This window comes from Carcharodon carcharias, chromosome 13, assembly GCF_017639515.1.
Source record: "Carcharodon carcharias isolate sCarCar2 chromosome 13, sCarCar2.pri, whole genome shotgun sequence".
NCBI lineage: Eukaryota > Metazoa > Chordata > Chondrichthyes > Lamniformes > Lamnidae > Carcharodon > Carcharodon carcharias.
Window position 1 is genome coordinate 31,315,347 of NC_054479.1, and position 14,878 is coordinate 31,330,224.

The window sequence follows — 14,878 nt, forward strand, 5'->3', positions numbered from 1 at the left end:
TCCATGCTCCCTTCTGTGAATGTGCCCCTCCCCGCTCCTTGTGTTCGTTGCAATCAAATAGTCCCAGGAACTGGAATAGAAAAAGGTGCCCCCAGCTGTCACATATCTTCAGTATTTTGTTGCTTAATTTAAAAAAATCTAACTTTTAAAAACAAAAATAGCTGCAAATCTGAAACATAAACAGAAAATGCTGGAAACACCCAACAGGTCAGTCAGTATCTGTGAAGTGAGCAGACAAGTTAAAGTTTGAGGTGTAGATATTTCACCAGAAGCCAGTCTTTATTAAAGGATTACATCTAACAGCTCTTTCCATAGCTGCTGCCTGACCTGGCTGTGTGTTTCCGACATTTGTTTTTGTTTCAAATTTTTAAAATCTTTGTTAACTTCAGGTTGCTGTTTCTTCATTGAATTTCTCTCATAAAGAGACTGGTTTCTGTTTTAAAAGTAAATAGGTCAGTTACACATTTTACATCAGTCCAATAGGTTTCGGCCTCACACCCGATACATCTTTCAGTGCACTTTACTCACCCATTTTCAGTTGTCTTAAAGACAGGCTCCATGTTTAAATGACCTCTTAAAGGTAAAGCCATATTTAAAGTTTCCTTTTATTGCAAATTGCTTTTTGTGAATTTTTTAAAGAAAAATATTTTCTTTTTAGTGTTTTTGATTTATTTTGATTTTTAATCATTTTTTCTTTTTAGCTCAGTAGTACATTTTTAAAAAAATCCCCAGAAACCATATTGCAATTTTAAACGTGTTCAGCGGAATAGGGAAATGGTGAAAGGGTTGGTATGAAAAAGGAGCTATTACAATGCAAATATTCACCCCACTTTAGGGGGCTGTTTTGAAAGCATCCTAATTGCATTATTTCACAGCTGAAGTGGGAAAAGATGAAAGAAGACACCATAGGGAGATCAGTAGGTACATGAGCCAACCTGGCTACAGCCATTATTAAGACACCAACCATCTCTGTTGGCCATAGCACACCTTCCTAACAATGACTGAGAGCAACTGACCCACTTGCCAAGTCAGCATCAAACTAGTTACAGAGCTATGCCGTCGGTCGCAAGGACACCTATAGCCAACTTCCAGAAGAAAGGCAGCAAAGCTGGCAGGCAAAGTCAACACCACCTGGAACTTTTGTATTCCACTTCCTTCCAGATGGTCATACTTAACTTGGTGGAGAGCAAGTTCCCTCTCACAGGTTTGCAGAGCAGGACAGGGGTGAAAGTATCAAGGCCCCAGCCAACTGTTGGCCTCAGGCAAGCAGTGTGCGGGCCTGATAAAGAGTTCCAGTATTATGACTTAAAATGGAAGTGGTCTTCTTCCAGCCAGTGTGGCGCTTTCTCACATAAGCATCCGTATGGAGTTCGGCCCTGGAGTGTGTATGATAGACTGAATAGACAGGGGCTTTCAAGGAGTCACTAGCCTTCTGCAGTCTGCTCTCCCGCAGATCATAAAGTTGTAGCTACAGGAAAGGTGGCCACTTGGCCCATCAAGTCCTTGTCAGCTCTCTGTAGAGCAATCCAGTCAGTCCCATTTCCCCCCCTCTGTCCCTGTAGTTCTACAAATTTATATCCCTTGTGCCCATCCAATTTCCTTTTGAAATCATTAATTATCTCCGCTTCCAACACCCTGGTAGGCAGCGAGTTCCAGGTCACTATCACTTGCTATGTAAAAAGTTTTTCCTCACATTCCCCCTGCATCTCTTGCCCAATACATTAAATCTGTCCCCCCTAATCCTTGTACCATCAGCTAATGGGAACAGTTTTTTCTCTGTCTAACTTATCTAAATCTGTCATAATCTTGTATGCCTCCATCAAACCTCCCCTCAATTTCCTTTTCTCCAAGCACTACCGCAGCTTCTCCAACCTAACCTTGTAGCTAAAATCCTTCCAGTAAATCTCATCTGTACCCTCTCAAGGACCCTTACAGAACCATACCTAATGCTCTATTTGTAGCCTAACCATAGCTTTTTCTACGTTCAGTATAACATCCCTGCTCTTGTACTCAATACTTCTATCGAAGAAGCCCCAAGAGCCCTTTCTGATCATTACTTTCTCAACATATTCTGCCATCTTCAAGATAAAAGCAAAAAACTGAGGATGCTGGAAATCCAAAACAAAAACAAAAATAAAAATACCTGGAAAAACTCAGCAGGTCTGACAGCATCTGCGGAGAGGAACACAATTAACGTTTCAAGTCCGTATGACTCTTCAACAGAACTAAGGAAAAATAGAAGAGAAGTGAAATATAAGCTGGTTTAAGGGGGGTGGGACAAGTAGAGCTGGATAGAGGGCCAGTGATAGGTGGAGATTGCCAAAAGATGTCATAGATAAAAGGACAAAGAGGTGTTGACAGTGGTGATATTATCTAAGGAATGTGCTAATAGGTGACATTAAGGGTAGAAAGCAGGATGAGCAAGGTACAGATTGTCCTCGTGGGGGTGGGGTGGGGGGTAGGGGTCGAAATAGGCTAAAGGTAGAGATAAAACAATGGATGGAAATACATTTAAAAATAATGGAAATAGGTAGGAAAAGAAAAATCTATATAAATTATTGGAAAAAAGGGGGATCGGAAAGGGGTGGGGATGGAGGAGAGAGTTCATGATTTAAAGTTGTTGAACTCAATATTCAGTCTGGAAGGCTGTAAAGTGCCCAGTCAGAAGATGAGGTGCTGTTCCTCCAGTTTGCGTTGAGCTTCACTGGAACAATGTAGCAAGCCAATGATGGACATGTGGGCATGAGAGCAGGGTGGTGTGTTGAAGTGGCAAGCGACAGGGAGGTCTGGGTCATGCTTGTGGACCGACCGAAGGTGTTCCACAAAGCGGTCACCCAGTCTGCATTTGGTCTCTCCAATGTAGAGGAAACCGCATTGGGAGCAGCAAGAACAGTAAACTAAATTGAGGGAAGTGCAAGTGAAGTGCTGCTTCACTTGAAAGGAGTGTTTGGGCCCTTGGACGGTGAGGAGGGGGGAAGTAAAGGGGCAGGTGTTGCACTTTCTGCGGTTGCATGGGAAGGTGTCGTGGGAGGGGGTTGAGGTGTAGGGGGTGATGGAGGAGTGGACCAGGGTGTCCCGAGGGAATGATACCTGCGGAATGCCATCTTCATGGTTCTGTGAACATGGACTCCCTCTATCCCTGCACGCTCTTTGGAACTGTGCCATTAACTCGATATTGCCTCTCTTCATCCTTTCTGCCAAAATACTTCAGAGGAAGTGAAAAGCCCAAGTCCCACAGGAGTGGCAGCAAAGTGCAGTTGAGGCCATAATCAGATCAGCCACAATCTTATCAAATGGTGGAGCAGGTTTGAGCGGCCAAATAGCCTCCTCCTGCTCCTAATTCTAGTGTCCTTGTGGCACTGGCATTATGGCAACGGCACGTATTGTCCTCTCTCAGGATGTCATGGCATCTTTTTTTTGGCCACCCAATTAACCCATACCCACCATGGTGGCAACAGCCAAGGGGCAGTAGTCTACAGCTGGACATTCACAGGCTTGAGCACCCAAATTACTGGCCACAAGCAGCCTCACACCAGCTTTGGTCTTAGCAGTGGTAGGATTAGGAAACCTTATTTTTATAATCATAGAATTATAGAAATATATAGCAATTTACAGCATTGTATTCGCACTGGCTGACAAGGAGCCATTCAGTCTAATCCCACTTTCCAGCTCTTGCTCTGAAGCCTTGTAGGTAATGGCACTTCAAAGACTTTAGTACTTTCTTTATTATGAGAGTTTCTGCCTCTAGGCATAATGGGCAAAATGAATAGAAGGCAATTATTATGTTCGCCATTAAATTAATCACCTTTATCACATTTGGCACTTTCCCCCTCAGTGGGCTTCATTGCAGCTTCACCCTAATCAGTATGTCAGTAGCAGAGAAATTGGCTGATTGATTTGAATGCTCTTTAATGTAGATTAAGGGAGTGGTAAAGGATGCATCAAGAACTGTTAATGCCGGCAGATTCTGTGTCAATCCTGAGGGCAGGGGAGTGAGCAGGTTAGCAGATTTGCTGGGCATCGGGCTATTAACATATTTCTCACATCTCTTGCTGCAAGGCATTTCTCCTTCCTCTGGTGTTCCCCTGCTGATGAGGGCTGCCACTGCTGCTGTGCTTCCTCCAAATGCAGAACAGATGCAGCAACCAGAACGTAGGAGGCTTTGTGGGACATTTTGTAGAGAGCTCCCAGATCCGGTCAGACACCTGAACCTTTGCTTCAGCATCCTTATGGTGTATTCAATAACCATGCTGGTGGTCCCCAGACTGGGTCACTCAGCTGTAATGGGGAAAGGGCATATTGAAACATGAGGGAAGGCTATGTTGCTCAGTGGTCATATTGCCACATTCCTAAAAGCTGTGAATATTAAGAGACTGACAAACTGTCAAAGGATAAGTGTATGGTGACAGCTATCCAGGTACATTGCTGTAACCCTCATCATCCTGCTCCTGTCATCAGACACTATCTAGGCATGAATGGAGTAGTGAAAGTTTCTATTGGCGCAGGCTGCTGGCTGCTGAACTGTTAGCAACACGTGTGCAGCAATGACACCCTGAACGTGAGGGGAGCCTGCAGAAGACTGGAACAGCGCAGCCCCCTGATGGGCTGCTCTAAATAGATCCAAAAGATTGAGCCCCTGTGAGCAGAACCACGCCCATCACCTCACCGACGGTAGGCACAGGTGCTGCTGATTACAGATGCCTTTGCTGCTTTCTCTTTCTCCACCCAAATGAAACCTATTAATAGCAGCTATCATAAAACATACTGAAGGCAATAAGGCAAATAAAGTGAGAAAGAAGCAATGCGGAAGCTGGAAACTGTGCTGCCAATCCAAATAGCACAACGGTCGTGTGATCTAATTACCTACAGGTGAGTGCACATTTAAAAACAGCCTCACTGCTTTGGAGGGACCAAACTCAACAGATTTTACTGGCAGGTCTTCCAAAATTTGCAGTTAGAATAGCGTAGGAGTCTAGTTACGTTACAGGACTCTGGTTTACATGTAGTCATGAAGCTCCCTACCTGAGTCCGTTGGGCTAATCTATAAACTGCAGTTACAAAGGCAGAAGCTGGGAGCTCTATGCTACCAGCAGCTACCAGTTTCATGGCATCTGCCACAATAGACTCACCTTGGCAGTGCAATTGTGGGATGCTAGCCTCTCCTGCAATTGTTCCTAGCTTTGCTGATAATGCAGACAGTACTGAGCCTGCCCACCACCTCTTGCCAGACATACTGCTCTGCACTGAGGAAAGCTTTCTGGTTTTTGTCAAGGTTCATCCCGAGCAGCTCCATGGCGCAGGACGCTGTGCTCTACGGCCTGTTCCCAGGGACACACACCGAGACAAACATCAACTGCAGCTGGAGGATCATCAGCTCGCTGAAAGATGCTTTTTATGCTTTTTGGTCTGCCCGAAACTGTTGGTCTTGCAGTGCATTGAGTCGCCCCCAACCAAATGCTGCAGACTGGCATATTCCAAGGTCCAGGACTACATGCTGAGGGACGCACTAAAGCTTGGGGCAGCCACCACAAAGGCACAATGGGAAAAGGTCGCTGTCTAAGACCTTTCAGCCATAGTACGCCGAGGGGCTGGGAAATGTATTGAGCCCCCCCTCAGGCTGTATGACTCACATTGAATGTATGTAGTGAATACTACATGTATCACAACTGTATTGAAACACCTCAGGGTGCAACATGATCTATATAGAAAACTTCAATATTATTGCACTCCCTGTGATGGCATTTTTAAAAATTCTTTCATGGGATGCTGGCAAGGTCAGTGTTTGTTGCCCCTCCCTAGTTGCCCTTGCTCGGTCTGGAGTCACATGGAGGCCAGGCCAGGTAAGGATGGCAGATTTCCTTCCCTAAAGGACATTAGTGAACCAGATGGTAGTTTCATAGTCACTATCACTGAGACTAGCTTTATATTCCAGAGTTATTCACAGTTGCTGTGGAGGGATTTGAACCTATGTCCCCAGAGCATTAGCCTGGGTCTCTGGTTTACTAGTCCAACGACATTACAACTATGCTACCCTCTTCCCTTTTCCTCTCAGGTATTTATGAATAAGTATATTTTTTGCAAAAGAAATGCTGCTCTGTGCCAAGGGTGAGCAGGGCTCTCGGACATGGCAACTCTCCTCTCACTCACCTCATGTAGCAGCGCCTCCATTCTGCCAGCTGTGGAACTGGTTGTACAGCTGCTGCACTTGCCCACATTGTGGGGCAGAACATCCGTGGAGTGGCAACCACTGTTGGATCAGAGGAGGGGATTGGGAGGAGAGGGGGTTGTCAGGTGGGTAGTCAGGGCATCGGGGGTAGTCGTGGGAGGGTAGTCGGTGGGGTGGTGAGGTGTGGGGGTGGTTGAGGGCTGCAGTGGGGTATTGGGGGAGGGGTAGGTGGGGGGGTGGGTGGGGAAATGGTCAGCAGTATAATTACCCAGGAGTTAGAAGTGATTTTTCCTGGGTAACTATTCTGCTAAGGGGGTTGGAACCATCTGAAGTCTCAGATTTAAATTGGAGTATCGGATGGTTCCCAGTGCAGGGTTGCTGTTGGGAAGTTTGAACGTCCTGTGGACAACTTACGCTTGCGGGGGCGGGGGGTGTGCATCTTCTGGGGTACCTCTCTGATACAACCCTCCCAGAATCGGAAGTTCTGGGCCAGTGTGTCTCCTGCCTCCACATTAATTTTGGACGCCACTGGCTTTGATGGAAACTGCCCCTATCCTCCCTCACTTCCCATACAGCTGTGGTAAAAGCTGAAAAATCATTAATAACAGAGAGCCTATTATCCCCCCATGAATTTATATCCTTGAAATTTTCCCCATTTTTCTCCTCTTAAAAGCTTCTGACCTGAAATTCCCACTTGCTTTGAAAAGCTTTGGACCAGGAACTCAGCATGAATGTGTAACTAGGCCTGAACCTGGAGATTAAATGGTTAGGGACAAAGTCTTCTCATCTGTTCTGTGCAGGGCTGATGAGGAATCTGATTTAAGTCTACTGGAGATGAGAAAGCTAACGCTCGCTTCTGGTCATTTTCTAAAAAAAGTGAAAAATGAAACATTTCAGCTAACATGATAATGATGTCTGCAAACAGGAAACTCCAGTTCTGCATGCATTATTTATAGTCATGCTGCAACTGTTAATTAAAATATTTCATTTTAAAGCCCAATTTCACATATTAGCATTCACAGCCCCATTTGTTAATAGATGTTCATTAAGTCTCTCAGCACATCCAGTCACACAGGCATTAGAAAAACAATCTCCATTTCCCAAAGTAATTCAGGAAGTTTGGACAGATCCTTCAGTTTAGTGATCACTAAATGCAGTAGCAACAGAAAATGAATACCTTCTAAAGGTGCAGCCACTTTCACCAGAGTCAGAAATCTGGCAAAGAACAGAAAAATTCTCACCCTAGTATATAATCCATTCACTTTTCAATGAAGCAGGTTACCCCTGCCAGCTTATACCTCCCTATATAGTTTATACTGTTCCATCCAGTCAATTCATTAATATCTTGCAGGAGCCCCCACTCTTTCTGTCTTGCACTGTCCCCATTTCTCTATCCTCATCGCACACCAACATCCTCCCATTAGTGTCACCTAAACCTCCCCCTCTATGCGCCTCTCTCACTATTCCCATCTTCAACTCATACTCCCCTTCCCCTCTTTTTCCTCATGTAACACTAGCCCACCCGCCCAGTGCTTATCTCAGTGTTGTTTTTGTTCTTTGGGACATTCCTTTTTAAGACAATTCTTCCAGCACCAGCCTTTTTTTGTCTAACTAATTTCTTATTCATCATTATTCATCATCCTTTATGCAGGGAGACGTCATAAGAGATGCTCTTTGATACAGTAAACTGCATATATGCAGGGACAATATTTTCTTTTTCTTGCTCTGGTTTGTGTTCTAAATATTGTAGCTGCTGAACACAATCCCTGGTCATGCAGAGAGTTGCCATCTACTCAACCAATTGAAATCAAGGGTATTATGCATACAAAGTATTCCAAACTCCTTCATCTACACAAGCCTCATCTGCAGCTCCAGCTACAGTTCCATCCATCGCGGATGCTTCATGTGTTGCTATATGGTTATGTTAGTTGATGCGAAAACCTTTCTATACTTTTAATATGTTAATCCACACTGTAATATATTCTTCTATAAAGAGCTCAGTTGCAATACTGCAGTATTAACTCCCACTTACTGAAATAAAACAGAGTTATAGTAACCTGTGACCTTCTTGTTAAGACAGGCATCCCAGTAGACCTTGTGTTGCGAGAATGTTACTTGCCACTTATCAGCCCAAGCCTGAATGTTGTCCAGGTCTTGCCGTATATGGACACAGACTGCTTTGGTACCTGAAGAGCCATCAATGGTGCTGAACATGATGCAATCATCAGCAAACCTCCTAACTTCTGACCTTATGATGGAAGGAGGGTCATTGATGAAGCAGCTGAAGATAGTTGGGCCGAGGACACTGCCCTGAGGAACTCCTGCAGCGATGTCCTGGGATTGAGATGATGGACCTCCAACAACCACAACATCTTCATTTGTGCTAGGTATGACAGTGGAGAGTTTTCCCCCGATTCTGGTTTTGCTAGGGCTCTTTTATGCCACACTTGGCCAAATGCTGCCTTGATGTCAATATTCAGTGTTGTACAGTAAATTACTTGAGGTACCTGATTAATTGCTCTGTGGAAGTCCAGGCAGATAATGTCTAGTGGGCTATCCTCATCCATTAATGTGGTGACTTCAAAAACATCTTCAAATTTGTAAGATATGACCTTTTCCAGCATGTTGCTGAAACTAGGTGAGTAAAACCTTTTTAAAAATTGACCTCGGGTTATCTGGGTCACTGACTCGGCCACATTTTATTGTCCATCTGTAGTTGTCCTCAGAAGATGCTGGTTCACCTTCTCCTTGAACCACTTTAGCTTTGAGTCTCATGAACTTTCACGGCTTCAGGTCAATGCTGCGCACACCAAGCCTCCTTAGACAGCACCTTCCAAACCCCCAACCACTACCATCTAGAAGGACAAGGGCAGCAGATACACGGGAACACCACCACCTGCAAGTTCCCCTCCAAACCATTCACCATCCTGACTTGGAAATATATCACCGTTCCTTCACTGTCGCTGGGTCAAAATCCTGGAACCCCTCAAAAGCATTTTGGATGTACCTACACCTCATGGACTGCAGCGGTGCATGAAGGCAGCTCACCACCACCTTCTCAAGAGCATTTAGGGATAGGCAATTTGGCCCATCATGTCTGCACTGGCTCTCTAAATGTGCATTATGACTTAGTGCCACTCTCCTGCTTTTCCCCATACTCTTGCACATTGTTTCTGCTCAGATAATCATCTAATGCTATCTTGAATGCCTCAATTGAATCTGCCTCCATCACATTTCCAGCCAGTGCATTCCAGACTCCACCCACTCGCTGTGTGAAAATGTTTTTCTCACATCACATTTGCTTCCTCTACAAATCACTTTAAATCTGTGCCCTCTTGTTCTCGATCGTTTTATCAGTGGGAACAGTTTCTCCCTATCTGCTCTATCCAGCCCCATGATTTTGAGCACCTTAATCAAATCTCCTCTTAGCCTTCTCCTTTCCAAGGAGAACAGTCCCAACCTCTCCAATCATCTTCATAACTGAAGTTTCTCATCCCCAGAACCATTTTTGTAAACCTATTCTGCACTCTCTCCAATGCGTTCATGTCCTTTCTAAAGTGTGGTGCCCAGAAATGTGCACAATACTCCAGCTGGGGTCTAACTAGTATCTTATATAAGCTCAGCATAACCTTCTTGTTCTTGTACTCTATGCCCCAAGCCCAGGATATTAACTGCTCTCTCCACCTGTCCTGCCACTGTCAATGATCTATGCACATATACACGCTCTGCTCCTGCACCCCCTTAAGAATTATACTGCTTATTTTATGTTGTCTCTCCATGTTTTTCCTACCGAAATGCATAAACTCACACTTCTCTGCATTGAACTTCATCTGCCATCTACCTGCCCACTCCACCACCTTACCAACTCATTGATGTCCTTTTGAAGTTCTATACTGTCCTCACAGTTTACAATGCTTCCAAGTTTTGTATCATCCACAAACTTTGAAATTGTCCCCTGCCCACCAAGATGTATACATCAGGAAAAGCAAAGGTCCCAATACTGACCCCTGGGAAACTCCACTACAAACCTTCCTCCAGCCCAAAAAATATCCATTGGCCATTACTCTGTTTCCTTATATTCAAGCAATTTGTATCCACATTACTACTGTCCCTACGCAGGTAGAAGGCTGTACCAGCAGAAAACTTGGGTTATAGATAAGGTTGCAACACTGAAGACGTGATTCTTGTCTGTACTTTGAGTTCAGCTCCCCACTGCAAAAGTCTGGTGTTGCTTCAATTTCTATTATATTCAGACCAGGAACCTTTATAAAGTTTTAGACAACCTAGCGATACTGCTGGACAAAGCTAGCATTCAAGAAAAAACAAAATCAAAGGTAGCCTATTCTGATAGAGATATTATTTGGAGCACAAAAATTCCTTTGAAGTAGGAAGATGTGACTTAGCCTCCATGTTTATGCTTTATGGTGAAAGCTGAAATCCTCTGTTAAAGGACAGCCAGACCCACCATGAAAAAACATTTGCGATCACAGAAACATGTTTTCCTAGCTTTTGTAATTAAGTGGGTTCATCCCACTTCCTTTCTTTAGTCTGTGCAAACATTCTGTATCTGTCTGCCAGCGGTTATTTAAAGCAGCTGGATATCTTTGGCAGTCAGGGAGTTGCTTACAAAATGTCACAGGGAATAAAGAATTAAGCTTTCAATGCGAATTGTGGAAAAGAAATAGTGAAATAATAAGACATTGGTTGAATTAAAAAGCAACCACAATTTTCTAATTCAACGAGCTGCTGAGGTATTTGGGGTCGTTTGTAATCTCCGCAGGGTTCTTGTAAACTTCACACTAATCCAAGCACATAATGGAGTACAAACAACCCAACAGGACCATTCTCTCCTGATATGATGCAATGCTTAAAATCATCAAGGAAGTTATTATATGGCACTAGTCATATGTAACCCTAATAATAATAACAGCATTTAATAAAGAAAATCATTATGAGAGACAAGTTACCCTGGCTTCATATTTAAAAATAAACACAAAGAAAATGTTGACAAAGTGCCAAGAAAAGTATTTTCACAGCACTAGAGCATGTGACTTATATTTTTTTATATTTGTTCAAGGGATGTGAGCGTCGGTGGCAAGGCCAGCATTTATTGAGCACCCCTAATTGCCCTTGTGGAGAAAAGTTATTTAATAGCTAAATATGTACAGATGCTAGGAGACTATACTGGAAGATAGACCATGATCACACTGACACCCACTAGATGCAGCAGAGTCCATTTAGTCTGTCAGAAATGATGGTATCAATAAGATGAAAAGCTGTGCAATTAAACACTCAGATTAAAATGGAGACCCATAATGGTGCCATTACACTGCACATACATACAGGAAAATGGTCACCCTACTTCCAAACTGCATACTGTTGAGAGTGGGATCAGGCAACTTAAATCACCAGGTATGACAGCTGATTTCTCAAAACTGCATTTTTATTAAAGATACGGTAAAAGCACCGTCAGATTATGAGTCAGTATTTTCTGTCCCTGGTAGTGTGAGGGTACATCAATGTATTATGAAACTAACTAATGGTCAACATGAGTTTGAATCCCAGGCTGGAGACAGATGTACTTAATTTGGCTCAACCCATCTTAACCAGGGTGTCTGGAAGGAGATCCCTTCCCACAACTTCTGAGTATAGCCCCGAAGGTTGAACTGAGGAGCACTAGTGTTCCAACAGGCTAGACTGTCCCTTGTCCCTCACTCAGACAGTGGGTTTGGAGGAGTGGGGGGGGGGTGGAAATAGAAGTAATATGAACTGGAGGAAACAAACATACTAATAAGCAAATCCAAAGCACCAAGAAGGGCAGCCACCATCTTTGATCACATGATTATGGACCAAAATAGCACATTTGCCCCGAAGCACTGCTTGATAAACCTTTCCCCAACTACTTTGTGAAGACTTCAGCTAACATTGTAATTTGCATTTCAATACAGTAATATGTATGGAAAGAAGGTTAATACATCAATTGAAGTGTGACAAGTATGAAGTTGCTCCTGTTTGAAGCATCTTAGCCCCCTTCCCCCGTGAAGGCGAGTTAAAACTAGGACTATATTTTTATCCAATTACATGAACAATCTAAAATTTCTAGAAGGATATTTATACGATAAAGAGAGGAGCCTTGTATTACTTTCAATAACCCGACATATGGTCGGTGCATGGCTGATTAAATTAATACATTTCCCCTTTGAAGCTGCAGTCATTTTACCTTGAAGTGAATGTGTTTAACAAATGCAAGATTGCAGGCTTGCGATTACTTACTTAGATGCTGCTTCTTCATCATATTTACACCTCAGGTCCAGGAGCTCTGTTTGTGTTGTCTTCAAAGCTGAGTAATAGATAATTACAGAAAAAAAGATGAGCATCTAGTCACATGGGTTTAATCTGCAATTTATGCAATTACTGTCATACAGAAAGCTGCAGAGTCGGTTCCATCTGATTTCTCCCCGTACTTATTTAAAGGGACTAGCTGACTTGCATGATATTTTGCCAGGTTTCTGTTACATGGCTGTGCATTGATACATGATGAGTTCAACCCTGCATCAACGATGGCACAGAGCAGGCAGGTTTTTCAGCAACCAATTTCAGAGTACCTTTCCACTCAACTGCTTGGGTAAATATTGTGCTACAGCAGGTAGCTGCACATGGAACTGTCCGTGTTTCACCAGAGATCACAGTAACTTGCTTGCACACAGTGGTAAGGAACTACATTTAGTGACCCCCTTTTGACAACGTCAGTGATACTTATGTAACAAAGTCACCTACCTGAGTGAAGGACCATAATTTTTTCTTCTGCTTCCCCAAGTCTGGCAGCCAAGGTGATCTGTGCTTCCTGTAGTTTCCTACATGTTTGAAACAAAAGACACCAGGATCCAAAATCTAAGCTGGACTTCGTGCAAAAGACATTTCATGTACTTAACAGAAGGGCACAAATCTTCTTAAATGGAACAGGTATTTGGGAGCTATTATGGTGCACAGGCTTATATCAGAGGTAATTTTAGGGAGGAGCTTAATGCTCTACTTGTGCCACATGGCCAATGGCCACCACCAGCAACCTCAAGGTAGTCCCAGAAATGGGAGTGGTCTTGCCCCCGACATGGGATAGCTCTAGCTAAGCTGTTTTATAGCACAGGGGCCACATTTTCTGCCCTGAGCTGATGTGTACATTCAGATTTCCGATTCTCTCCGGCAATAAATATTTAAACACGAGTCACACCTCCCAGTGCAAAGCTAGCAAGGTATTCAAACATGTGGTCCTTTCTATTTTTACCACATGACAATGCGGCTTCTGGTGGTGGTTCTTATCCTGTGCTGATTTAAAACCATCCCACTACCTGGGCTTGGTGCTTCTTCATCTCTTATTCATGTTCTCAGTATTTGGACAGTATTGGCCCAGAACTCCCAAGCAGTGGCAATGATGAGCAGATTGCTGCTGTGCACAAAAATTCTCTCGACTCAATGCTGCTGCAAAGTTCTTCTGGGATCTCCCAACCCCGGCTTTCACAGAATTGCACAGCGCAGCATCCCTCAGGGAACTCTGTTGGACGGGAGCGGAGTTGGGGGAAGACAGGACATGCCGCCTTTTTACAGCATTAGCTGCTGTATGGTGAGCTTAAAGGTCCAGTCTTAGTGTTAGCGAATGGATGAGTGAACAGGTGGGCAACTGGATAGGTGGGCTAGTAGGTAGGTGGGTAATGTGTGTAGGTGGGTAAGGTAGGTAAATGGGTGAGGTGGGTAGGTGGGTGAATGACTGGTCGGGTGGTTGGCGGTGTAGTCGGATGGGGGTAGTTGTGTAGTTACCTAGGTGTTAGATTAGGTTTGAATCTGTCTAACATTTCCCGAGTAACTGCCCAGGTAAGTCTTGCGGAACTGTCTGAAGTCTCTGATACTAGCTCAAAGTTGGAGACATCCACAGAAGGACCTGACCAGCAGGGAGCTGTCCATTAGAAGTTTAAACTTCCTGGCCAATTGCCACGTGGGTCCATGCGTCAGGACTGCCACAGGGTCCCGACGTGCTTCCTCAGTCATACATTGGGTCTCCTATGATCCACAGACTGGAAAATTTGGTCCAATATTTATCATTCCTATTATGTCTCCTTATTTTCTCAGTTTAGCAAATACCTCTGGTGTGTCAAGTAACCAAATTCTGATTTGGAAGTACACACACCAGGTTCTCAGTATGCATTTCTGTCCTTACGGAGACTGTACATCTCAGGAGGAACACAGGAAAGAAAGGACCATTGTTCTACACAGTAACGATATTGGAATAATCAAAACCTTCTAAAATGGATTGGCTAAGGGAAGTACTTTTTGCTTCAATTTCTTTCATAGACGAGTGAGCAAAATTGTCCTATGATGCCCACAACCAGAAGTCAACTGCAGGCCTGTTACAGCACGTCATTTTTGTGAATCTGCAGCTGTAGAAGCATGGTTTAGCTTCAATGTAAATTAACTTCAATGAAAGGAAAACCACTTGAACTATAATCAGATTTGTTCAGTACCCTTGAAGCTTCAGTTGGTTATAAACATCAGATTTTGAATGGACAATTAGCGCACGCACATAGACATTAATATAAAAATTCCATATTCGCATGGAAGTCGAGTGGGGCACAAGGGAAAGAGAGGGGATGTAAATAAAGACACAAAGAGAAAACAGTGCATGGGAGAGATGGGGCAAAAGGAGGAGTGTGAAGAAACAGC

The 14,878-nt window shown here is 43.8% G+C and overlaps 1 protein-coding gene across 1 annotated transcript in view; it reads right to left on the reverse strand.

Moving 5' to 3' along the window:
• Positions 1 to 14,878, reverse strand: part of cux2b (cut-like homeobox 2b) — a 463,358-nt gene that overhangs the window by 58,162 nt on the left and 390,318 nt on the right. Inside the window, 2 exon segments of the mRNA XM_041203041.1 lie at positions 12,440 to 12,506; positions 12,944 to 13,020. Of these exon segments, the coding sequence (XP_041058975.1) occupies positions 12,440 to 12,506; positions 12,944 to 13,020 (144 nt within the window).